The sequence below is a fragment of the Peromyscus maniculatus genome, chromosome 14, assembly GCF_049852395.1.
Source record: "Peromyscus maniculatus bairdii isolate BWxNUB_F1_BW_parent chromosome 14, HU_Pman_BW_mat_3.1, whole genome shotgun sequence".
Classification (NCBI taxonomy): domain Eukaryota; kingdom Metazoa; phylum Chordata; class Mammalia; order Rodentia; family Cricetidae; genus Peromyscus; species Peromyscus maniculatus.
Window position 1 is genome coordinate 73,138,835 of NC_134865.1, and position 27,398 is coordinate 73,166,232.

Consider the following 27,398-nt stretch of genomic DNA (forward strand, 5'->3'; position numbering starts at 1 on the left):
AGTAATTTTCATATATATGTATGGATAAATGGATAGATGTATATATATGTATATATATATATATGTGTTTCCAATGTCCTCAATGAGCCTATAATTTAAGAATTAAGCAATTTTTATCTATGCAATTCAAAATTCAATCTGTTTTCTGGTAAGTACATTAGAAGAACAAAAGAAAACCTGTCATCTATTGCTATATATTTCTTACTTTTTTAACTATGAAAACAATACTAAAGCATAAAGTTGTGGTTTGAATGAAAAATGTCCCCATTCACTCATGTATTTGGACTATTGGTCCCCAACTGGTAGCACTGGTTGGGAGGTTATGGAACCTTTAAGAGCTACTGCTTTGCTGGAGAAGTATATTACCATTGTCACCAGGAGAGAGATTTGAGGGTTTGTGCCCTACTTTGTGATCATTCTTTCTGCTTCCTGTATGTGATTAAAATGTCATCAGCCAGCTTCCTGCTCTGTTCACTTGCTGCCATGTTTCTCCTACCATTATGATTCATTTTCACTCTTACTCTAAAGCCAATATAAACTCTTCCTCCTTTTTATCATAGTATTTATCACAGCAACAGAAAAGTAACTAATACCTCATATGCCTAGAAATATATTTTAAATCAAGTATGGAACATTCATAGAATGAGATACTATAGATCCATTAAAATCAATTAATATTAAAACATGGTTACTATATATCATATATATACACATATATATGTGTGTATATGATTATAATATATATATGATTATAAGCCTGAAAGTATGGTTGTGCTGGCCAGACTTATGTAAACTTGACACAAGCTAGTCATCTGAAAGGAAAGAAACTCAACTGAGAAAATGCCTCCATAAAATTCAGCTGTGGGGCATTTTTTTAATTAGCTGTTGATGTGGGAGAGTCCAGCCCATTGTAGGTGGTGTCATCCCTGGGCTGGTGGTCCTGGCTTCTATAAGAAAGCAGGCTGAGAAAATCATCATAGGAAGTAAGCCAATAAGTAGCTCCCCTCCATGGCCTCTGCATCAGCTCCTGCCTTCAGGTTCTAGCGCTGTTTGAGTTACTGTCCTGTCTTTCTTCATCAATGAACAGAGATCTGAAAGTATAAGCCAAATAAATCCTTTCCTCCCTAACTTGCTTTTTTGTCATGGTGTTTCACTGCAGCAATAGAAACCCTAACTAATACAACAGTTTAATTTCAATAATTTTAACATACATGAATGAAAAGAGAAAGAGAATCCTGACAAGAAAGAAAGGTACTTTCCCCCAAGCCTGACAACATGGGTCCAATCTCTAAAACCTTTTGGTAGAAAGAGAGAACTGACGCCTACAAGTTGTCTTCTGACTTCTGCATGTGCACCCAAATACACACATACATTAGTAAATAAATGAGGGGGTAATCGATCAACTGATTGATTACTCTGTGAGTCACATGTTTTTAAAACTATTTTTTGAGAAACATTTGATATGTGCAAAGTGAAGTGGTAGGGCCATGCACTGGGTTCATTTTTCTTCCGTAAGGGAAAAAAAAAATCACTTCCATTCAAACAAATCCAGTATGTCCTACAGACAGCAATAAATTATAAAATGAAACCCAACCAAACAGGTAAAATCCCTAAAAGTAATGCAGTATAAAGAAGTGTGTAACACACAAACCGAGCTTTCTGTTTCAGATGACTAATTTTGGCTTCAGTGTAAGCCAAAGCCAACACTATGCAGAATACACAAAACTCAAAGAGCAACAGGCAGATAAACTAGAGAGCAGTCTTCCAGACAACAAGGGAATGTTAAAAAGAAAGGTTAGAATCCTGGGAAGAAGAAATTCTAAATTTTGATAGTTTGATCAACTATTTTTGAACCAAAAATCTAGGGATGACACCTAAGGCAGTAGTCCAAGTTCAACCATGTTACAACTCTGGAGGTAGACAGGAAGGGGTTGAAAAGGGAAATAGGACTTGTCAAATCAATATAAGCAAATCTAGAGATTCCACAATATCATTAAATATCCATAATATAAACTAAAATTAGTCCACATACAAAGTAACTGAAACATGTGATCCATTTTCAAGGGAAAAGGGGCAACAAACAGAACCTAAATCTAAATGGATGATCTAGGTATTGAAATTAACACAGATACACAACTATAACTAGCTAAAAGACATAAAATATGTTCACAATACTATAATGGTAAATCACAAGTAAGAAATGAAATATGCAAAAAAGAACCAAGTACAAATTCTAATATATAATGTCTAAAATATTCAGAAAAGATACTTAGGAGCAGAATGAGGATGACAAATGAGAGAGACTATGAACTTGAAAATGGGCCATTTATTCTAAAACTGAAGAAAAAAATAATAGTCTCAGAGACCCACAGAACAATACCAAAAAGTCAAACTATGTATAATCAGAATCCCAAAGGAGAAAGAAGACAAAACAGAAAAATATGTGGACAAGTATTATACTTCTTGACATGGGTTTGAACTATATTATATGTATTTGTCAATATTCAACAAATAACATATTTGAAACTCAGCAAATATGCACAAAATTCAAAAATACCTTAAGAATGTACATTGTATCTAAGACTTATGTTAAAATAAAGTTCTAAATAGATCACTAAACTTCAGTAAATGATATGTATAAGTATTTAGAAGGAGTATGCTGATGGCTTCAATTTATTCTTAAATGTTTGTCCATTCCCTGCCAAAAAAGAGTATTAATATTGAATAGAAGGGTGGAGTTATATAGATTAAAGATAAAAATATATAATAAAATGCTAATGGGACAATTTAAGTGTTAGGCATAGAGGTATTACTGTTATGTTCTTTCAATTCCTTAATATGCTTGAAATATTTCTAATAAAATTTTTTGGGGGAAAGACACTATGACTGATAGTATTTCAATGGGCTCATACAAATTATTTTTTAAAATAAGAGTTATGTGTTGTTTCATTTTTATCCTTACTAATTAACCTCTACAACATGAGCCAAATTTCAGCCAATGAATCTACCTTATTCATGTACCTATTCAGTCTGGGAAGTATAAGGAGGAAAGAGGGAGTAAGGGGAGGAGGAGGAGAATAGCAGAGTGGGGAAGAAGGAGGAAAGACAGACAGCCAGGAAGCGGGAGAGCAGGCAGATTGCTTGTTCCCTGTGTCTTATTGTACCAAATTTTAGAAAACAGTAAGTAAAACTGTTTCTGTTTCATTGTTTACTGATTAAATTCTTTTACTTTTTTTTTTCTAGGTTCATATATATTTTTAAGTCAAATTGGAGGAGCTGGAGATATGGCTCAACAGTTAAAAGTATTTGTTGCTCTTCCAGAGGACTCAAGTTCAGTGTCCAGCACCCACACTAGGCAGCTCACAACCACTTGTAACTCTAGTTCTAGAAGATCCAATACTCTTTTCTAGCCTCCACAGGCATTTAAAAAAAAAAAACATGTGGTATACACAGACATAAACACATACACATATTTAAAAAAGATACTATTTTTAAGCCAAACAATAACTATATATAAATGTGCCATGCTATACTGTGATCAGTTTCTACAACAGGACAATTCAAAAATACTGTTCATTAAGCCATTCTACAGAAAAGAACTTATAAAACTCAAAATATAAATATTTGTATAAATTTTGTTTAAAAGATATGAAAAAAGAAAATAACACCATTAATAGCATTTAAATGGTCCATGTTGACTTTTAAATCATGATTATTTTATTGATTACCTTCTAGTTCATCCAGGTGTGATGGAGTTCCTTGTGTTCTAGGCTGAATATAAGATAATTTAAACCTGGGCACCACAAATGGTACTTCTTTGCCATCGCATGGTAATTTGGAAAGCAAATAATCCTCACTACAGCCAATTTGGGGCTTTACTGAAACAGAAGTTAATGGAGGTGTACAGATGGTGTTTGGGCTATTTGAGACTGATGCTTTAAAGTCCCTTTCCACAGAAACTGCATTCAAAAGGAAGAAAAAGATCAGAAGTCAGTCACAATTATGTATATAGATTACATGTAACAATCTAAACCCAGAATTATTAGTACTTTTTAAATATCTTTATTTTATTTTTTATTTTCATTATATTTTGTTATTTTGTTTTGAGACAAGGTCTTACTAGGTATCCCTAGCTGACCTGGAACTTGTTATGTACACCACACTTTCCTGGAATTCACAGAGATCTACTGGCTTCTGTCACTTGCTTATGCCTCTTGAATGCTAGGGCTAATGGTGTGTGACACCATGCCTGGCCTTTTAAAATAGTTTTTTAAAAACATTCCAATACGGGCTGGAGAGATGGCTCAGAGGTTAAGAGCACTTGACTCTTCTTCCAGAGGTCCTGAGTTCAATTCCCAGCAACCACATGGTGGCTCATAACCATCTACAGGAGATCTGGTGCCCTCTTCTGGCCTGCAGACCAAACACTCATTGTATACATAATAAATAAATTTAAAAAAAAAAAAAAAAAACGATTCCAATACAAGCTACTCTTGAGTTGTAACAAGCTCTTCTGCACTCTACATTAATCTTGGTGGACTAAGATTTGATCATTAATATGTTGATCAAATTTGATCAATTAACATTTATCCTATTAGAATGGGAAAAGCAGTTTTTAAGAGTCATTCCCATAAGAGCTCATTGATGGATAGCAAGTTTATTTCACAGTTTAATTAACTATGTCTTCAAATAAAAACTGAGTCATTTAAAAAAAAAACTGAGTCATTTTAAAGTGCTATAACAAAGCAATTTATGTTGTTAATGCTAGGGGTAAACTGGAGTCAATTCTGAGAAGGCAGCAAAAGTCTTCAAGTCTACAAAACTCTCCAACAAATCACAAAATAAAATGCATACTGACTAAATATTTATCATACTAGCAGTTCCCCCTGCCTGAGCATCTATACATCATTTTATTTATTTCTAAAATAGTATATTCATAGCTATATAACCTAAGATAGGGTGGAAAAGGATAGTTGATCTTTATGTATAGTTAGTATTATCTGTAGAATAATGTAAAATGTACATTACTACATTTTTAATGTAAAAACAGAAACTTTCTGCTATAGATATGGTTTAAGTGATCCCCCATGTGCTGACATTTAATCCCTACTGTAAGGATATTAACCCACAGTCCACATTGTAAGGAAAGTAAAACTATTTATGGAAACTTAAACCAAATCATGTGTTTAGATAAGGGGCTTTTGGGATTCAGTTCCTTTGGGAGGGTAGAGAATCCACGGTTGAATCTGGTGGCTTTGTATGAGACACAGAGAAATCAAGTTACACATGTTCATTCCCTGCTTTTCTATTAAGTGATACTCTGTACTGGCTCAGGATACTACCAGCAAGAAAACCATCATCACCTTTGACCTTCAGAGTTGTGGACCAAAATAAACCTCTTATCCAGTATGTAATAAGCAGATTATTATGTGTATCCCAATAAAGCTTGCCTGGGGATCAGAGGACAAAGCCAGCCACTAAATTAGACATAGAGGTCAGGCAGTGGTGGCACATACCCTTAATCCTATTACTGGAGGCAGAGATCCATCTGGATCTCTATGAGTTCAAGGCCACAATGGGAATGGAGCCAGGCATGGTAGCATACACCTTTAATCCCAGCACTTGAGATCTAATGCCTTTGCTTGGGAAGGACACAAGCCTTTAATCTCAGGAAGTAATACGGCAGGACATAGGAAGATATAAGGCTTGAGGAAACAGGAACTCACGTTCTTGGGCTGAGGATTTCCTAGAGGTAAGAACTTGTGGCTGGCTTGTTCTATTCCTCTGATCTTTCAACTTCACCCCAATATCTGGCTCCAGGTTTTTTTTATTATTATTATTATTAAGACTGTTAAGCAATTCGTGTTATAGTACTGTGTTATTGGCATAAAAAAATAGACTAATAAAACTTCATGTCCAAATATATACTACGAAGCTCTACCCTACAAGAAATAAAAGAACCAGAGAAAAGTAAAGTTATAATCTTAACCCTGAAGAGATAAGAAACTATATAACATAAAAGGAAATAGCTCGTATAGGAATCTTTCCTAAATGAAGATCCTGATAAAGTTATAAGTTTCTTCTTCAGTGACTGACTTATATGGGTTTCTACTGCTGTGATAAAACATCATGACCAAAATCAATTTAGGGAGGAAAGGGTTACAGCTTGTAGTCCATCATCCAGGAAACTCAAGGCAAGAACTAAAGCAGAAGCCATGGAGGAGTGTTGCTCACTGGCTTACAGCACCCAGGGCCACCAGTACCACCCACAGTGAGCTGCCCCACACAAACACATAAATAATCAATCAAGAAAATACATTACAGTATTGTCTACAGGAAAATCTGGTGGAGGGAATTTCTCAATTGAGGTTCCCTCTTCCCAAATGACTCTAGCTTGTGTCAAGTTAACATAAAACTAGCCAGCACAGTGATCATTCATCCACAAGATATTTGTAATGTACTGAACATAAAGTGGAAGTGTCTTTATTTGCACCCAAACACTTATCAGAGTTTATTGTTTCCCAAGCACACTTCTCTCCTTACCTTGACTATCTTATTCCATTCACCTATCTATGTCAAACTCTTAGATTTTTATACTCCCTTCTTCCCACAGCTTGCCAAATCCCATTCAGGCTCCCACAGCAAATGCTACCTTCTTTATAGTGATGTCCAGGGATGTTTCATGATTTGAATTAATCTCTCCACTATACTTCAGGATCCCTAGGAGTTCTGAAGTAACAACCTAGTATGCCTTCCCTTTTGGCCTTTCCATCAAAGTCAGAAAATATTCCTAATTTACTCAAATATTATTAAATGCCACAAAGAAGGTACTAAGTAAGTGCTTACCAATATCAAAATAATACTCACACTTGTGCTTTTCTGTTTCACCATAGAAACATCCTCTACAGCAACTCTTTATAAATTCTGCTGCCATTACATTCAATTTCTAATAACCAGAAAACTTCCAATATCAACCTGATAGTAAAAGAGAAAGCATAAGATTTCATTGTTAATGTCACTATCACTAAACAAGTCATACTATCTGTCTTTCTAATGCATGAGGGCTCTGAAGAAAAATATTTAAGAGGAAGATAAATTTTTACTCTTTTGTATGATTTTATACAATCTAGGATCTTTATAACTTATCAGAACAGCGTACTTAAAATTATTAAATTAACAATTTCAATGTTACAATTTAAGAAAGAAAAATGCCCTTACCAATATTCTCTTATATCTGATATATCTAGGTTTATGTCCAAGCAAAACTTGAAAGAAAATATGAATGCCATAAAAAGTATGACAGAAAAATTTCATTCTCTAGATCAATTATTTTGATAATCCAAAATCTTTTATAATTGTGGCCTAATAAGCAAATCACTATAAACATTGTAAGTTACCTTAATCCTTAGAATTAAACTAACAGAAAAATATCTCTTAAATATGATATCATTGACACATACTTACAGAGGTAGGAGGTTAGGCAAGCATACAAATAGGATATATTGCAAATGGATTATGTATTATATCAGGAACATGGTGCATGAGGACTTTTGTCCAATTTTCTACCCTGAAAGGCAAAAGAAACAAATGTGTTTGTTCCTAAGGAACTCTCTTCATTTATACCTACTTAAAATCTATGCATTTTATGGGAAATTTAAACATAAAGAGAACCTACAATAACAAAATCACCAAAATTAAATAATTTTCAACTCATTGCAAATCTTATTTCATCTCTACCTTTCACTTGCCCTATACTTTTAGCTTACTTTTAAATAAATTCCAATCATATAATTTAATCTAACATACTTAAATAGTAATCATTAAAAGATGTGATGGGCCTCAGAAGTTAACTTTTGAGATGCCCTCACTAGCTGAAGTATAAACAAACAATATCTGAAATGGATTATAACATTTCTAAAATGTACTCTTTTTTAAAAAATAATAATAGCATTATCACATACAAAAATTTAACATGAGCAACATGAAAAATTTATTATACTTTTATCTAGTTTCACCTACAGTTTCTATTTTTTAAGAGTTGTTTTGTTGAATTCAAGATAACATTTAGATTGTTGTAACTTTTGCTATTAGAAATAGTAGCACTCGTTATGTGTACATATATTACTCAGATATTTCTTAGTATATATATGTAAGATATAGGACTACTGGGTCAAAAAGTACATATGTGTAATTCTGCTTGTAGTGCTAAAATTTCTCTGAATCACTACCACTTCATATTCACAACAAAAGTATATAAAATCACGTTTGTCGCCAACAAAATGTCATTCAAATGCTGCAATTTTGTTGGTGTGATAGGAAAGAAATGATTGGCCTTCGTTGTCCTACGTTGCATCTCCCTTATTAAAAAATGATGTTGGGAAGGGCTGGAGAGATAATGGCTAGGGGGTTAAGAACACTAGTTGCTCTTTCAGAGGATTGGCATTCAATTCTCAACACCCATATGGCAGTTAACAGCCTGTAACTCCAACACCTTCTTCTGGCACTTCACTCATGTGGTACACATATATACATGTGGGCAAAACACCAATACACATAAAATAAAAATAACAATCTTTAAAAATTGATGTTGGGAGCCAGGCGTGGTGGCACACACCTTTAATCCCAGCACTGGGAGGCAGAGGCAGGAGGATCTCTGTGAGTTCAAGGCCAGCCTGGGCTACAGAGTGAGTTCCAGGAAAGGCGCAAAGAAGCTACACAGAGAAACCCTGTCTCAAAAAACAAAAACAAAACAAACAAACAAAAAGACAAATACTGTGTGGTTCCACTTATTTTGCCGGGCGGTGGTGGCGCACGCCTTTAATCCCAGCACTCGGGAGGCAGAGCCAGGCGGATCTCTGTGAGTTCAAGGCCAGCCTGGGCTACCAAGTGAGTTCCAGGAAAGGCGCAAAGCTACACAGAGAAACCCTGTCTCGAAAAACCAAAAAAAAAAAAAAAAAAAAAAAAAAAATTGATGTTGGACATCATTTAACACATAAGGCTAAACTATAGTTATTTCTATGAATTATCTGTGTTCATAAGTTCCCATTTATCTAGTTTAGAGGGTTTTTTTTAATTATTTCAGAGATTAACTCATGTTCATCATATAAGCGAGAAATGTTCTTTTTATCTGTCATTTGCTTCTTGCTTTGATTACTATTATGCAAAAGTGTTTCTTTAAGCGTGGGATGTAGCTCAATGGCAGAGCATTTGCCTAACATGTGGCAAAAAAGTCCTAGATGCATGCACACACACACACACACACACACACACACACACACACACAGATTGAGTACCTGTTGTCTAAAATGCTTGATATCAAAAGTGTTTCAGATTTTGGATTTTACAATATTTACACATACATAACGAGATACCTAGGGGAGAAACCAGATCTAAGTATGAAATGTATTTTTTCATATATATTTTATATATACAAAAGTAATTTTGTCTATGAAACAAAGTTTTATGATGTGAAATTTTCTACTTACAGCATTATATTAGCACTGAAGTGTCAGATTCTGAAGCACCTTGGATATATAAACATATGAACATATATACACCTACATACATAATTATATCTATGATTTTAATTTTTGCAGCTAGACTAAGTCATAATAAAGTTTCTCCATATCTAGGTCATAAATAATTGATCCATCTTTTCAAGTTTTTTGCTTGTTTGTTTTTGTTTGTTTGTTTATCAAGGCAGGGTTTCTCTTGTAGCCCTGACTGTCCTGAAACTCACTTTGTAGACCAGGCTGGCCTAAAACTCAGAGATCTGCCTGCCTCTATCTTCCAAGTGCTGGGATTAAGGCATGCACCATGCCACCTGGCATCTTCAAGTTATTTTAATTATTTTTTATATGGTCATCATGGTGCATGGTATAAAAAATGTATCCAAACCTATTTTATACCAGTGTATACTACAAACACCACAAACTCAAAATTCCATGTGCTCACTTCAGCAGCACATATATTAAAACTAGAATGATAAAGAGATTAGCATGGCCCTTATGTAGAATAACATGTAAACTGGTGAAGCATTCTGTATTTTTACCTCTATACTTGAAACTCACACACATCTATGCACACACTTAAAAAATAATAAATAGATAGATAAATAAAGTACAATTTAAAAAAAAATTCTTAATTTCTCCACTACTGTTAGGATGTTCACTTTATTAAAATATTAAATTTCCATGTGTAATTGGGTGTGTTTCCATATTTTTTATTCTCTTCCACTGGTCAATATATTCCTATATAAACACCATGTGATTTTAGTTTTGAATTAAAATGTACAGCAGGAGTAGCCATACTTATTGCTCTTCACTTTCAGCTTTTCCTTAGCTACCCATGCTTGTCTGATCTTACCAATTAACTCTGCAGTCTGGTCTATCTCCAAGAGAAAAAAAAAGTCTAATGATACTTTCATTGGGAACATAAAAAACTTCTATCTTATAAAAACTGACATCTTTAAGGACATGTATTTGTATGTAATTGTTTACTTGATTGTTTTAAATTCATGTTTTAAATTCAGGTTCTTTGTGGCGTTACCCAGCAGGTCCGTATAGAGGATGATTAGGACCATGGGCCTGAGTGCAGGTGTTTGAGATGGTCTGCACTTGGCTGTGCTGGGGGATGGTCTGTATGTCAAGTTGCTCTGATTAGTTAATAAATAAAACCTGATCGGCCGTGGCTAGGCAGGATAAAAGGACAGAAAGGCAGAAGGAGACGCTGCAGCTGCCGCCATGACCAGAGACACTGCAGCCGCCGCCATGACCAGCAGCATGTGAAGACGCCAGTAAGCCACCGGCCACATGGCAAGGTATAGATGTATGGAAATGGATCAATTTAAGATAAAAGCACAGTTAGCAAGATAAGGACAGTTAGCAGGAAGCCTGCCACGGCCATGCAGTTTGAAAGCAAAATAAGTCTCTGTGTTTACTTGGTTGGGTCTGAGCGGCTGTGGGACTGGCGGGTGGCAGAGATTTGTCCTGACTGTGGGCAAGGCAGGAAAAATCAAGCGACAGATACTTTCATTGGGAACATAAAAAACTTCTATCTTATAAAAACTGACATCTTTAAGGACATGTATTTGTATGTAATTGTTTACTTGATTGTTTTAAATTCATGTTTTGACAACTAGCCAAAAACCATGTGGACAAAGAATTTGGTATTTCTCTAAGATTAAAAAAAATTGACCAATAAACATGAAAAGGGAATCAACTTCAATGACTATAAGGGAACTACCAATAAAATTACAATGAAATGTCACTTTACAAGCAGTAATTGAAAACACACACAAAATATATGAAGTAAAACTGGAACCATCACACATTGCTGGTAAGAATGTAAAATGGTGTAGATGTATTGTTAAAAATACCATGGTATTCACCAAAAATGTCACTAAAAGTTACCATATGACCCAGGAATTCCATTTCTGGTTTAATATACCTATGAAAATGAAAACCATATTTTCATGCAAAAAAAAAAAAAACTTGAACACAAATGTTCATACTTAACCTTACTCAGAAAAGTAAAGAAATAGGAACAGTCAACCATCCATCAGTAAAAAGATAAAGTGTGACATATATTTGTCTATACAATTGGTACTATTTAACAATAATAACAAAAAAAGAATGAAGTACCAATTCATGCTATATCATGGATAAACCTTGGAAATAATATGCTAATAAGTAAAAGAAGACATGAAGATCACATTATATGATTCTATTTATAGGTAAATTCAGACACAAGATAAATTAGTGTTGCCAGAAACTAGAGGAAAGAAAATAAGAAGTTACTATAGTACAAATGGATACAAGGTTCCGTTTAGGGTGGTGATTCTCAACCTGTGGGTCGTAATCCTTTAGGATTATATATCATATCCTGCATATCAGATATTCGTATTACAATTCATAACAGTAGAAAAATTAAAGTTATGAAATAATATTATTGTTGGGAGCCACTACAACATGAGGAACTGTATTAATGGGTCACAGCATTAGGAAGGTTGAGAGCCACTGTTTTAGGAGGAACCACAAGATTGTTCCTGAATGGTATACTTTAACAGAGTGATAACTAAAAAGAGATCTCTTGTAAGCTTATCAAGGATAACTATCTCCTTATACCCCCACAGCCCCACCCCCATCCCCACTTAGTTTATTGAATGGTTACAACTTGCCAAGGACAGGCTTTTCTCCCTTCTGTTTTAGATAGCATCAAGGTAACTTCCCTTACAATGTTTTTTGTTTTGTTTCTTTGAAGATGGTAGAGTAATTTTTTGCTCCTTTCTCAACAAATTGGCCCTTTGGGATCTTTGAATTAGAGACAGAAGCTCTCTCTTTAGCTTATCTTCAAGGTGCTCTGATTGAATTCCAAGTGTTCTTAGCACTACAAATACCCTAAGTATTTCATAGCCATTAAGTTCCCCTAGCTAAGCAAATACCCTTTGAGTAAATAGAACTTAAGAGCTCCTTACTCTCATATTTCCAGCATTCTCTTAGCTTTTTGACGTGTTAATTCACATTTCTTAAGATACAATATTCTTAGTTGTTTTCAGTGTAAAATTTGTTCCAAATACTGCAACTTACTATGTTTCCAAAATAAAATCTCATGTTTACTTTTTAACTTAAAATTAGTTTTGGTGAAATAGGACAAGATTTACAGCTAATATGCTTTACATTAGAGTATCATAAGGTTTTTGTTTATTTTTTTTGTTTTGTTTTAGTCACTAAGGTGATTATAGTACTTGTTTAAAAATAAAGCAATATATTATAAAAAGTAAAAGTTTACTTCTAAAAGGGAAAAGGAAAAACAGAACAATTTGAGAAGTCTAATTTTACAAGAAACATGGCATAGTGTCAAGGTTCTTTCTACAACTAAAGCAAGACTATAAAGAAGGATATATAAAGAGTTCAAAGAAACAGTAACTTCAAAACACACTCACAGATACAAAGAAATATGATACATGACAGGATCACTAGGATAAAAATTAGAGCATTCAATAAATGATTAGCCATATTGGGGGGGGGAACAAAACTAGATCTTCCCACTTCACATACACACATTAAAATAATTACACATAGGTTAAGGCTATAAATACAAAAGGATTTTTTTTCCCTTTTTGTGGTACTGAGGATGAAACCCATGACTTTGCCTATACTTAGCAAGCACTTAACCACTAAGCTATACCCCTAAGCTATGGTTTTTTGAGGCAAAGTCTTGCTACTTGGTAGTTTAAGATGGTCTTGGAGAGGCCGGGCGGTGGTGGCGCACGCCTTTAATCCCAGCACTCGGGAGGCAGAGGCAGGCGGATCTTTGTGAGTTCGAGGCCAGCCTGGGCTACCAAGTGAGTTCCAGGAAAGGCGCAAAGCTACACAGAGAAACCCTGTCTCGAAAAACCAAAAAAAAAAAAAAAAAAAAAAAAAAAAAAAAAAAAAAAAAAAGATGGTCTTGGAGTAGCTACATAGTTTAGCTGGCTTCCTGCTATGGGCTCAGGTGCTAAGTATGATACCATTTTTCAAAACTAACTCATTTATTGTATGTGTACATGAGGGTACACTTATGCCATTCTGTGCTTGTGGAAGTCAAAGAACAACCGCTGAAGAGTTGTTTCTCTCCTTCCATCTTGTTTTGAGGCAGGATCTCTCTCACTATACTCTATATACTCCAGACTAGCTGGCCCACAAGCTACTGGCAGATTTTCGGTGTTTGCCTCTTATCTCACCATAGAAGTACTGGAATTATAAATGCATCAGCTTTCTACTTGTGTTCCCCAGGATCAAAACTTAGGCCAAAAAACTTGCAGAACAAGTATTTTCACTCCCCAAACCATTTCCTTGGCCCTAATATCAGTTTTTTAATATTTTTTATTGTAGTTTTAGGTGTTACAGAAAAATTGAGAGATACACACCTTAGAAAGATAACATTTTAAAGCTTCCAGCAAAAAATATAAAACTACATTTTTATAAGATGGAGGGAGGGAAAGATTAAACAAGACACCAAAAGTAGAAAACAAAAAGAAGTTGACACAGCCAGCTATATTAAAATATAAGGTAAGTTCTTCAAAAGCACTACAAACTAAGGAGACAGCTATTTACTGAAAAAGAACACATGCATAACCGATAAAGGATCAATTTCAAAAATAGACAAAGAACTTCTAGAAGATAAAGAAGAAAAGGATATAAACAGACTGCATAGAACTACATAAAGTTCAACAATTAAATAGTTGTTGATATTTAAATAATAATTAAAGAAATGTAAATTAAACTCCCCCAATAGGATACTATTTTTCACTCACTAGGTCATCAAAAGGAAATTTTCAGGCAAAATACAAATGTACAAATGTCTTACATGGTAATAAGAATGAGAACACTTACTTATGATGGTATAACTGATACAAGCAACATATAAAATAACAGTATTATCCAGCAAAAATAAAGACCCACAGCTCTACTTGTGGTGGTATTGTGTTCCCCAAAATATTGTGCACCCTAATAAACTTATCTGGGGTCAGAGACAGAATAGCCACTAGATAACTGTTCTGAAAAAAACTGCACATTTTTAAAATTTACAATTAAATAAGTCATATATGAATATTTTGGGGGAAAGTATTATTACAATCCAGTAAATTAACACATCCAACATTCCCAAAGGTTACCCAATGCCTCCTTTTAATCCATCCACTTACTTTCTTTCACTGTAACAATTTAACGTGTTTTCTGTCGTGTTTACATTTTCTAGAATTTTGTTGGGTAACTGTTTGCACACAATTTATGTGTGTTTCACCTTATTAAATACTGCTGAAAAGGTTTTTTTAATGATTTAGCCAAATTAAACTCCCACCAGCACAACTATCGGAGATTCATATATAATACTTGGTAGTCAGACTTTCCCTCTGAACTATCCTTTCCATATTCCTAAATAATATATTCATTAAAGTACTATCTGAACTTCAGAATAACAAAACTTCCAAAGTGGAGATCAAAGTGAAACCCATTATACAGAAAATTTAATCCAAGAGCATTTTTGTTTAAATGCACATTAAACCCAAAGCTCTAATATATGCAGCAATTGTAATTGAGTAAAAACATCTGATTTCCACATAAGTTATCTAGAGGAATCATTAGGATATACCTGAAGAAGTCAAATAACTTAAAAGCAAGTTTGGAGTATCACAGTACTGGACTTCAAATGAAATAGTCTGACATAGTCATATTTGTAGCTTAAATACTAATAGCAACTGCTGAACCCAAACTGCTGAATGTAAAATGTACTAAAATAGTATTCACAATTTATAAATAGTGCTATTCATTATGACCAGCTATTTGTTCTCAGCTTCCACAGTTTGAGAGAGGCCAATGAATGTTAAAAGCAATTCTATAGTCTTCACATTCTTTCCAATTCCACAATAAGATCCCCTCTAATAACCACTGCTGTCACCATTCCTAATCTTTCTCTAAATATAGATTCTACACCCAATATTTTTACTTCTTTATCCTCTATTCACAGCTCGAATTCATTCAAACTTGGCTTCTGTCCTTACTATTTTACTCAAATTAGGTTTGCTGAAGGCAAAGACCCTCTCCTTAGCTACCTAAGTCAATAGGCACTTTATTTCCTGATCCATTTGATTCGTGTCACTTGAAGGCTTCATTAAAACTCTCCTCTCCTGACTCCTTAAGTCCCACTGTCTCTTAGAATTTCTCATTTTTTTTCTCAAGGCTCCTCGGTCTCCTTGGCTCTCTCTACACATCACTTAAGTATTCATAATTCCCATAGCCTTCCTCTCTTCTGATTCTGTACTTACTAGAACGATCTATACCCTTACACGGTTTCTGAGTCTGGTTTCAGAAAAACCTAATACCAATAAATCTTAATGCCGACTAGACAACACTTGCCAGATGTCCTAACAGAATCTCAAATTCATTTTCTCTCAATCTGCCTTCATTTCTTCATCGATAAGTTCTATTCATGAATATTTATAAATTAAACAAAGCAAAATTCAAGACCTATTTAAATTTTCGTGAAGGATTAAAAAAAAGTGTTTCTCTTCTAGTTATAGGGGCAAAATGTTCCTTAGCAACCCCTACACAAAAATTTACAAAGGAGATGATAAGAAACAAATCTCGAATCTCAGAGGCAAATACTAATAACATTGCCGTCTAGAAATGGTTTTAGCCAAGTTGAATAAACAAGTAGGGGGAAAAAACGGGAATTGTTGTAAATTCTGTTACAGTAAAAGGGAAAACACAACTCTATTGACTGCCTACCTGCAATGAGTCAAGATATTTTAATTACAAAAGCAAAAAACTTTTACGTACTTCCTTTAAAGAAATCTATGTTTGGCTTGGCATCTGTCCCACAACTTAACTATTCCAGCTCCCTATATTAAAGGAGAATCATAGAAGAGAGAAAAGCACAGAAGAGGTAGAAATGCCATTGCAGTGTGCAAAACACGGGAAAAGGACGCTTTCGCCCCCTTTCCTCCATTCAAGGAGTCTCCCAGGTAAACGCTAGGCTGCTCACCTCACTCGCCCGCCCGGAGAAGCACCTGGGGCTCGCGAAGCAGCGCGGGCAGGGGCAGGCTTGAGGCCGCACTCGCCTGGGCTCAGGCGTCTTCACCGAGACCACGGGCCACGCCGGGCGGGTCCGGCCTCACCTCCACCGCACCCTGCTGGCGTCCTGAGGAGACTTGGGAACAGCCGGGCGCACCTAGGCCAACCGCGACCCTTGACAGAAAGTAAAAGACTCAAGAGACGGAGACCCGTCCGGAAGGAGAAGCGCACCTGAGCCGAGGCAGCTCCCGGCCGACGTCTCGCGCTCTCCTTGGCGTCTTCACCTAAGGCTCCCGAGGCGCGGGCGCCCTCGCCGCACCCAGCGCTGCGGAGGCGCCCCCGTCACCCCTCCCGGCCACCTGTAACTGACGCCCAGCGCTCGGTCTCCTCAGCGCTCGGCTCCGCCCAGCACCTCGCCAAGCCACGCCCTGCGCCCCGCCCCTCACACCCGGTCAGCCCACGGCCGCTCCTGGCCCACAGAGCCGCTCCACCCCCTTCAGGGGCCCCTCCCCCAGGACAGTCAGGCTCCTTCTTAAGGAAGCCCCGCCTCTGCTCTTCAGTTACTGTTCCCCCTCCACCCTCTCAGGTGTCCCCACCTCCCCGCCCCCTCGGAGAACACACTCAGACACACACACACACACTCTCTCTCTCTCTTCAGGTACCCCTCCCCACCCCCTCAGGAATCCCCGCCCCCCCCAGCATAGTCCCGCCCCTCCTCACGTCCGTCCTGCCCCTCTGGGTGGGAATTTCACCCACCACCCTCACCCCGCACCTAAATGAGTGGTGGTTCTCCTGCTTTCTCGGCTTCTCAGCGCCATGCTGAATGTCATTGCCTGCTTACTCAAAAAGATCTAACCCAGCCAGGCAGAGCCTGAAGTGTGCTGAATGAGAAAAAGAGGGAAAGATACTGTCCTGGTGAACTCTGAACAAGTCTTTTCTTGCTGGAGGTGTTTCTGTACCCCTATTGTTCCAAACGGAGTTGGTTTTTATGACTTTTAATGTTTTATAGAAAGTTTAATTAGAAGCAGAAAAACTGTTTCAGTGGCTCTCTTATAGAGGACCGGGGTTTGATTCCCAGGTGGCAGCTCACAGCCATCTGTAACTCCAGTTCCAGGGAATCCAGCACTCTCTCTGACCCCCGCAGGCAGACATATGTATATGCAGGCAAGACACCCATAGATATAAAATAATAAAATAAACTTTAAGTCTAATTATATAAAATCTTTCAGATTCAGTTCAAGTCTCTTCACTTTTATTGCTTTGTATGTCCTACTGCCCTGCTAATATTAATACCAATATTAACACCAATATTAATATTAAATGTGTCCACTACAGCACCATATGTCCCCCAATTTTATGGAGGAATCCTCTCTAATTTTGTCAAAGAGTTGGCTGGCCCTTTCCTTTTAAGTATCTCAGTGCTGGGGAAATTATCACATAAATTTACAGAATTTTTGGTAAGGCTTCCAGGTTACCAAAAATAATACTTATCTTTTTCAAAGTGAGACTTGTGAATCTCACAACCCTGGAGATCCTGGTCCAAGAGAGGTTCAAGTGTTCCAAGAGCAGTGTAATTTAAGAAAATAGACAGTACAGTTGCTTTCCTTGAGATCCACAGTGCATATTAGCATCTTAACAACCTAAGAACCATGTTTTATTTTTTCATATTTAATCACAGAACTCTCTTCTTGAGAAATATATATTACCATCCTTGGACATAAGTGGTTTTGCCCCCACACACCTTGCTAAACACTGCTAGAGAGTACTAGAGCACTTACCTTCAATAATTTAAACCAATGTGCAGTTCTTTAGAGAGTCATCTTATCTAATCCTGGTAATTGTAGTGTAGCTGAAAGCATTTTCATTTTAAAGTGAAAATTACAGGTCAACCAGTTACTAGTTGCCCAAGTATTGACAGTTAATCTGGACTTTGGACTTGAAGGCTAATACATATGTATGTACATGAGTGTATACATATTATGTACATCTATTTTAATCTTTAAATAGAGTACCTCCTTTGTTAGAAACTTCCAGATCCATGTGATAGCTGTAACTTCTTAAAGACAAGAGTATATCCTTACCTATCTTTTACCTTCCTGAAACACTTGATATAATTCAGGATACAAATATGTGATTCACACGTACTGAGTGCATGCATGAATGCTCAACAGATATCAATTGTACTGGGATGAATACCTGGTCCCCTGACTGAACAATTTTAACATCTTCAATGATGCAGAACTTGCTCCTGGAATTGTTTCTAGGGTTTTGTTCCCCATGGTCCATCTAAAAATACATTCTTAGAAGTGTCCACTCCGTGGATAAATAGAATTCTTGCAAAATCATGAATCACTTCTCTTGTTTTATTTCAAAAGGGACTCTTTGCTTTTCCACTCTCAACGGCAAGATTGTGTGGAGACGGAGGTTATTGCACTTTTGTGTGGTCTCTTGTGTTTAACTTCTTCCCATGAAAGAGTTGTTATTATGACACTGAGCAGGCATTGTGTTTGCTTCTCCAATATTATCAGTCATTTATCTGAAACAGATCTTTGGATGAAAAATAGATTTGGATAGAGGTAGATGGTACAACTTCTGTTTAGATATTATTGTGTGTCAATTATTTCATTCAGTAGAGGTTTGCCTTATCATTCCTATTCATTCCTATCTCTATTCATTCCTTTCTCATCTAATGCAGTTGGTAAGTATTTCATGACTCAATTTAGACCTATCCCTGCAGCCTCATCCCTTACCATCACTGCCTCCAAGAGTTGACCTCCAAGAGTTCCCTAAATTGTCAGATTTGCATATACCCTTCCCTTTACCTCTCTCTTATGGGTATCATGACAATTACACTCAAGTATTTCTAATCTGGCCAATGAACCCCAGTAATGCCCATCTCTGACTGAATCACATGTCCTTTTTCAATATCCCACAACAGTTCATCCATTTTCCTAACATGGCACCCACAAAATTAGTAATCATTGACTTCTTTTCTCTCTTCCCACAAAAATCATTCTAGGTGAACTACTAGTTGGCAGAAATTATGAATTGTACTCTATCTTCTGTGCAACATACCATAGCACCTAACACATAGAAGGCACTGGAATATTTGTTGAATAAACTAAAACGTGTCTTCAAGAGACCATGGTCCTTGTGAAATAACTTTGCAAATACAAATTGTCATGTGACTATAACAGGTATGGCAGATAAATATCTGCATTCCCCTAGAATTATTTCCTTTTCATTTACCCTCTATGAAAAACATAACAGCAGAAGCCTACAGACACACCCATTCATTTACTTGTTCAGTGAACATTTTTAAGTGCTTACAGTATAACAGGTGCATCCTGGACATTTCAACAGTGTTGCAATTGCTTACCAATGTCAAGTTCCCTTCCTGGGCACAAAACTAAACTGTTCTGTCCATTCTCCTTGTATCTAGGTAACATTAGGTGACTAGTTCAATGACATTTCAGCCAAAGTAATTTCCATTCTAGATCAGGACAAATAAAACTAAGTAAGCCTCAACTCCACTCTTTCCTATTCCTGGCAACCTTGCAACATTACCTAGCACACTGACACTGACAGTGCAATTAATAACATGAGAGAGGGTTGCCGGGCGGTGGTGGCGCACGCCTTTAATCCCAGCACTCGGGAGGCAGAGCCAGGCGGATCTCTGTGAGTTCGAGGCCAGCCTGGGCTACCAAGTGAGCTCCAGGAAAGGCGCAAAGCTACGCAGAGAAACCCTGTCTCGAAAAACCAAAAAAAAAAAAAAAAAAAAAAAAAACATGAGAGAGGGTTAAATCCTAGACTGACTTCATGGAACTAGGCTATTCCTACCACCCACTAACTTTTAATTTGGCTATTATGTGAATGAAAACTAAACCTAGCTGTGCTGACCCACTGTCTGCAGATTTTTTTTTTCTAGTAGCTAGCATTGCTTACTCTGATTACCATTATCAAGAATGATGATATGTAGACTACATAGAACATCAGAAGACTTACCTCCTGCTCTAGACATTGTAGAGAAAAGATGAAATATGGGCATGTATCAAAGAAAGCATTAAGGTTTGTCCCAAGTATGTAAAGAAAAGTCTTTGTGGATACAGAAGGCTTTCTGTTTTTTCTCAATGGTCACATGATCATAATGCTGCCATCTTATTCTGAAAGCAAGCAAAGTGTCACTACCCCATCATCTCTGTCAGTCTTTCTCAGACTTTCTCAAGCATATTGAAATATTTCCCTAGGTGGTCTTCAGGGACTCAAGTGTTACACAATGTCAAGTATATCCTGGGGAATAGGAAAAGATAGGAGTTAGGTAGTAGGCTTTGAAGGCTCTTAAAGGTCTTATTAAATGTTTTGCATATTCATCGGCAGGACATATAATTGAATAAATGAGGGACTACTGACAGCAACTGAGTTTCTTTCTTCCTTCTTTCTCCTGTCATCTTTCTTGCATTCCTGGATCACACTGAACTAATGTCACCATGGGAAAATGGAGGATCATCGGTGTTTCACTATGAAATCTATTTACGATGAGGCCTCTAATATCAGTGCCTGCCCTTCCAACAAATCACCTTTTTCTCTAATATCACATCACCCTCCTCCAAACCCACAAGTCAATAAAACTTGGAGTACTATGAAGCTGGTAGTTTCACCGAAGGTCTAATAAGAAAATATTCAGTATTTAAGGTAAGATGCAAGAGTGCTGACAGGATCCGATGAAGTATGTGATCCCAAATAAAAGAAGGCTGCCTACCAGTACCACAATCACTTCATAGGGATGAGCAACTGGTCAAATAGGGTGCAAGAACATGGAGCAGGCCATATGACACTTCCCAGGATTCCAGAGCAAAGTTCAGGCCTCTTGAGTACAGCAGAGAAAACTGTAAGGCCCTACTTCAAGTAAATTCTATGTGAATTACAAAAACAAAATGACTGGACCCAAGTCCCATTCTCTAGAACCCATGTGGACTTGCCTAAGATAAACTTACATTCACCCAAGACTTTTATCTTGTATCTTATAGTTCAGTTAAATTGGTCAAAATGAAGCTGGATGTGGTAGTATATGCCTTTAATTCAAACACTCATGAGACAGAGGCAGTCAGGTCTCTGTCAGTTCAAGGCCAGCGTGGTCTACATAGCAATTTCCAGGACAGCTATATAGAGATCACTGTCTCAAAAAGGGGAGGCAGTGTCAGAAAGAGGGATTTGGCCAAATTTTGGATGGTAGAAGTGAAAGAGAGCTTCTAGTCCCTGACAACCACTATATTTAGACAATAGTAGACATCTACAAAGAGGCTGACAGAGTCTACCTTGTCCTTGATTCCAATCACTCTTCTTTCCAACTTTTGGTGCGTTTGACCACCAGAGGGCTTAGGTCTGTCTGAAGAGCTTGATGGAAGCCCCTTCCTGAGAAGTGACAGTGACCCACAGACCTTTCTTTGAAGATACCACTTCAGCAATTAGATGTCTATGGTTTTCTAGATTCATTGCAAATTCTGATCTATCAAATTCACCCTGTACCAGAGCATCAGAAAGGCTTTCTAGTGGCTTTCTTCTAGTATGTCAATTCCACTTCCAGACATGGCCGGTTCTTCTCATAATTCTGTAAGATATTACTCATTGGGCTGGTGAAATGGATTAGTGGGAGTCTTAGTTAGAATTTCTATTGCCATGATGAAACACCATGACCAAAAAGCAAGTTGGGGAGGAAAGGGTTTATTTGGCTTACACTTCCACATCACTGTTCATCACTGAAGGAAGTCAGGACAGGAACTCAAAAGAGCAGGAACCTGGAGGCAGGAGCTGATACAGAGGCCATGGAGGGATGCTGCTTACTAGCTTCCTTCCCCTGGTCTGTTCAGCCTGCTTTCTTATAGAACCCAGGACCACTAGCCCAGGAATGGCACCACCCTCAATGGGCTGGGCCCTCCTCCATTGATCACTAATTGAGAAAAATGCCTTACAGCTGTATCTCATGGAGAGAGTTCCTCAACTGAGGTTCCTTCCTCTTTGATGACTCTAGCTTTCATCATGTTGATACACAAAACCAGCCAGAACAGTGGACAAGGGCATTTGCCATTATTCTTGATGTTATAAATTTGATTTCCAAGCCTTACATGGTAGAAAGAGAAAAACAACTCTGAAAGTTGTCCTCTGATGCTCAAACACATGTGCATTTGTGCACATGCACACACTGTACACACACACAGACACACACACACCACACCAATCTTTTAAAAGATGTTATTCAAACATTATGCATCAGTGAAACCCCATTGCTTCCCTGTGAGCCCTTCTGAGGAACAATACATGTGTTTAGCTGCCCAACTTTAAAATTATATGTCTTCTACCACCTTTCCTTTCCCCTATTGACTACAAAGTTATGGGGCTAAATAGGAACTATAGGAATTTGGGTTTAAAAAATCATATCATGATAGTGGACTCCTTAAAAGAGTGGTGGCTATATACTGCCTTTAAATTGTGAGTTTATCATCAGAGAACAGACTTTCAGCTTTTCAAACTGAGAACGTTGTTTTCCCCTGTCAGCAGGTTAAGTATCTGTCATAAAGAAAGCTCTGTCCAGCTTGCTATGAGTAGTTGACAATCTGCTTATCTAATAATACATACCAAGAAACAGAATTACTACTGTGCTCAAATATTTGCATCTTATGGCTCAAATACTATGCCAAAAACCATCAGAGCATTGCCTGGAATAGGGCTTAGAACCCAAACTCAGGAGTTAGGAAGAAAACCAGTGCTTAGTAGCTTCAAGTCATAATACACATCATCAATTCCAAAAAAGGGACTCACCTCCCACAATTGCAGACAAGTTGTATGGACCCACTCTCTGAAGGAACAAGTCCTAAACTTAAGCCTTCTCCTCTGAAGGAGATCCCAGAATTAGCACAGGACTTCATCCTGAACTACATCTATGCCCTTTGCAATGAATCAATGAATTTCAAGTTCCTTTTGTAAGAGTGGGGTGCATTTTCCTACCCTGAATACTTGGGTTCAGTTATGTAATTTGTTTTTCTCAAGCGAATGAAGGGGAAGTAAAAGTCCTGAGCTTGAGCCTTAAGTAACTATGTTTTCTGGCTCTTGTGCTCCTTAACCAGATTTGCCCAGGTCACACCAGAGACCCAGCCTGGATCAGCTCCTGCCCAGACAACCAACAGACCCATAAGAAATAATAAAGGTATGATTGAGCATCCTTTGGATATGTGCCCAAGATAAGTATTGCTGGGTCTTGAGGTAGATTGATTCCCAATTTTCTGAGAAACCACCATACTGATTTCCAAAGTGACTGTACAAGTTTGCATTCCCAACAGCAGTGGAGGAGTGTTCCCTTTACTCCATATCCTCTCCAACATAGGCTGTCATTACCATTTTTTATCTTAGCCTGTCACTTTAGAAATTCTGACAGGTTTAAGATGGTATCTCAGAGTCATTTTTATTGGCATTTCTGTAATAGCTAAGGATGTTGAACACTTCTTTAAGTGTTTCTTGACCATTTGAGATTTTTTTCTGTTGAGAATTCTCTGTTTAAGTCCATACCCCAATTTTTAATTGGATTATTTTGGTATTTTGATGTCCAGCTTCCATATGTATTTTGCAGGTCAACCCTCTGTCAAATACAGGGTTGGTGAAGATCTTTTCCCATTCTGTAGGCTGCTGTTATGTCTTATTGACAGTGTCCTTTACCTTACAGAAGCTTTTCAGTTTTAGGAGATCCCATTTATTTATTGTCGATCTCAGTGTCTGTGCTACTGGTGTTATATTCAGGAAGTAGTCTCCTGTGCCAATGTGTTCAAGGCTACTTCCCACTTTCTCCTCTATCAAGGTCAGTGTAACTGGTTTTATATTGAGGTCTTTGATCCACTTGGACTTTAGTTTTGTGCAAGGCAATAGATATAGATTGATTTATATTCTTCTACATACTGCCATTCAGTTATGCCAGCACCATTTGTTGAAGGTGCTTTCTTTTTTCTGTTGTATATTTTTGGCTTCTTTGTCAAAAATCAAGTGTTCACAGGTGTGTGGATTAATGTCAGTGTCTTCAATTTGATTCCATTGATCCCTGTGTTTGCTCAACTATGTTCATAGCAGCATTATTTTGTAATAACCAGAACCTGGAAACAACCTAGATGTTCCTTAACAGAGGAATGAATGAAGAAAATGTGGTACATTTACATAATTTACTCAGCAGTAAAAAAACAATGGCATTATGAAATTTGCAGGCAAATGGGTGGAACTAGAAAAAATCTGAGTGAGGTAACCCAAACCCAGAAATACAAACATGGTATGTACTCACTCATAAGTGGATATTAGATGCAAAGCAAAGGATAACCAGGCTACAATCCACAGCTCCAGAGAAGCTAAGTAACAAGGAGGACCCTAAGAAAAATTCATAGATCGCCCTGGAAAGGGGAAATAGATGAGATCTCCTGGGTAAACTGGGGGTTGGGGTTACAGGGGAGGGAATGGGGAGATGGGAACATGAGGGATCAGGATGGTTGAGTTGGAGGCAGGACAGAGGGGGAAGAGTAATAAAAAAGATATCTTGATAGGTGGGGCCATTATGGGATTAGGGAGAAACTTGGTGCCAGGGGAACTCCCAGGAATCCACAAGGATAACCCCAGCTAAGACTCCTAGCAATAGTTGAGAGGGTGTCTGAATTGGCCCTGTCCTGTAATCAGATTGGTGACTACCCTAATTGTCATCATAGAACCTTCATCTAGTAACTGATGGGAGCAGATGCAGCGATCCACAGTCAAGCACTGGGCTGAACTCCATGATTCCAGTTGAAGAGAAGAAAGAGGGATTATATGAGCAAGGGAGGTCAGGATCATGATGGGGAAACCCATAGAGACAGCTGATCCGAGCTCATGGGAGCTCATGGACCAACATCTAGGGAGCTTGCATGGGACCGACCTAAGCCCTCTGCATGTGGGTGACAGTTGTGTAGCTTGGTCTGTTTGTGGGTCCCCTAGCAGTGGGACAAGGACCTGTCCCTGGCACATAAGCTGGCTTTTTGGAACCTATTCCCTATGGTGGGATGCCTTGCTCAGCCTTGATGCAGCGGGGAGGAACTTGGTCCTGCCTCAACTTGATATGCCATGCTTTGTTGACTCCCATGGGAGATCTTACCCTTTCTGAATGGAGATGGAGGAGGAGTGGATGGCAGGGGGAGGGGGAAGCAAAAGGGAAGTGGAGAGAGGGAACAGGAAGAAAGGAAGGAGGACAAACTGTAGTTGGTTTGTAAAATAAATTTAAAAATGTAATAAAAATGAAAAAAGAAATAGATAACTATTCTTTTATAACAGAGCAACTGGAAACTAATCTTATACTAAATAATTCCTTGACATATCCTTCAACCATGATTTTTCTGTTATGGGGTAATAGACATGTGCCAGTATCCAGACTGGTATACCCAGAACATTCAAGTCACTAGGGAGTATCTGTTGAGCCAATGGCAATTTAAGGAATTTAACTTCTCACCCTCAGTAAAATTCCATTCTGATATTTGGGTTTAATATATAAAATCTATATATTTATCACAGTAGAAGAAAGATTTGAAAACTCTTCAGAAGCCAACTTCAAAATATTAGTAATTGTAATTCACCTTTACACTCATTATCTAGGGTCATAAAACACAGAGGAATCAGTGGTGTTAACTTGCAAGTGTCATCTCTACAGGATAGCTTTCATAATGCAGGAAGGTACCTATGCACACTACAAGAAAAGGTAATCATCAATCTTACACAGCTATGAATGCTATTAGCTACAATAATGGCTGTCCTGGTAAGATATGCCCACTGGTACAATAGTGGTGCAAATGTTATTATATGTTATAACCAATCATTCTCTGGATATAAGTCCCACTCCACATGATGGAACCTATGTCTGGCACAATTACTGGGGTCAAGAATCTGTGACTAGGTAGGTCATAGGTCCAAGGAAAGGATATACTACCATTATTCCACTAAATGGACATAGTATTAAAATGAGTCCTATACTTATTGCTATGCTCATGGATTAATGTATCTTTCAGTCTTCATCAGAAACACTTCTTTCAGTAGATGGCAATTAACATGGAGACCCATATGATCAACATGTAGAGGATAAGAGACTGCAGGTTCCTCAGCCCTAAATGGGAAGCCTCCTCACAAAGCTCAGGGATCTTCATGGAAGTGTGAACAGAGAGATTGTAGGAACCAGAAGTGGCAGATGACTACAGGGAAGCAGTGTTCTCCAGACACAATGGGGCAGTTACACAACATGAACTCACAGCAGACAAAGGTTCAAACCAGACAAAATCCCAACGTGGGGAGGAGGGTGAAGGGGTAGAGATATGAGACAAAGTCCCACCCCTGGCTGAGGAACTATTAGCATTTGATAGCGCTGGGAGAGGGAGAGTCAGTTTTCTTTAAGGGTGTGGCCCCTGGTAGGCTGACCACAATCCAGGGAAGGCCCCACACCCAGAAGTATAGGCAACATAAATTGAACTCAGTGGGTTTTGAGAGAGAGACAAAGAGAGAGAGAGAGAGAGAGAGAGAGAGAGAGAGAGAGAGAGAGAGAGAGAGAGAGAACGTGTAGTATGAGGTAGGGCAGATAAGAAGGTTGGATCTGGGAGGAGTTGGGGGAGAAGTGAACATCATCAAAATATATTAATGGAATTCTCAAAGAATTAATAAAAATATTATTTAAAAATGTTTAATTACTATCTGAAATACAATTTGAAACCTATTGTTTGTAATTTTTACTTTCAGCAGTTAGGACTGCCAAGCAAAATCCTTAGGCAGTTTAGAATGCCAAGGCTTTCTTCCTCTTACTTTAAA

The 27,398-nt window shown here is 37.6% G+C and overlaps 1 protein-coding gene and 1 non-coding gene across 6 annotated transcripts in view; one reads left to right on the forward strand and one right to left on the reverse strand.

Annotated features, from left to right (window-relative positions):
• Tc2n (tandem C2 domains, nuclear) overlaps positions 1–17,003 on the reverse strand; it is a 45,229-nt gene extending 28,226 nt beyond the window's left edge. For 2 of the 5 annotated variants that reach the window (XM_042261063.2, XM_076551279.1), the window contains exons 1-4: positions 16,525–16,946; positions 7,465–7,567; positions 6,868–6,975; positions 3,729–3,959 (exon numbers count right to left, since the gene is read on the reverse strand). In XM_042261063.2, coding sequence (XP_042116997.1) covers positions 3,729–3,959; positions 6,868–6,934 — 298 coding nt within the window. In that variant the 5' untranslated portion in view covers positions 6,935–6,975; positions 7,465–7,567; positions 16,525–16,946. Of the gene's footprint in view, positions 1–3,728; positions 3,960–6,867; positions 6,976–7,464; positions 7,568–16,524 lie in introns of all 5 variants that reach the window. The other 3 variants (XM_042261064.2, XM_076551278.1, XM_076551277.1) reach the window with 3 other exon arrangements.
• On the forward strand, positions 9,947–10,049 carry LOC121822559 (U6 spliceosomal RNA). Its single transcript, XR_006063745.1, has one exon. It is a non-coding gene; the product is annotated as a U6 spliceosomal RNA (small nuclear RNA).
• Positions 17,004–27,398: the final 10,395 nt, after the last annotated feature.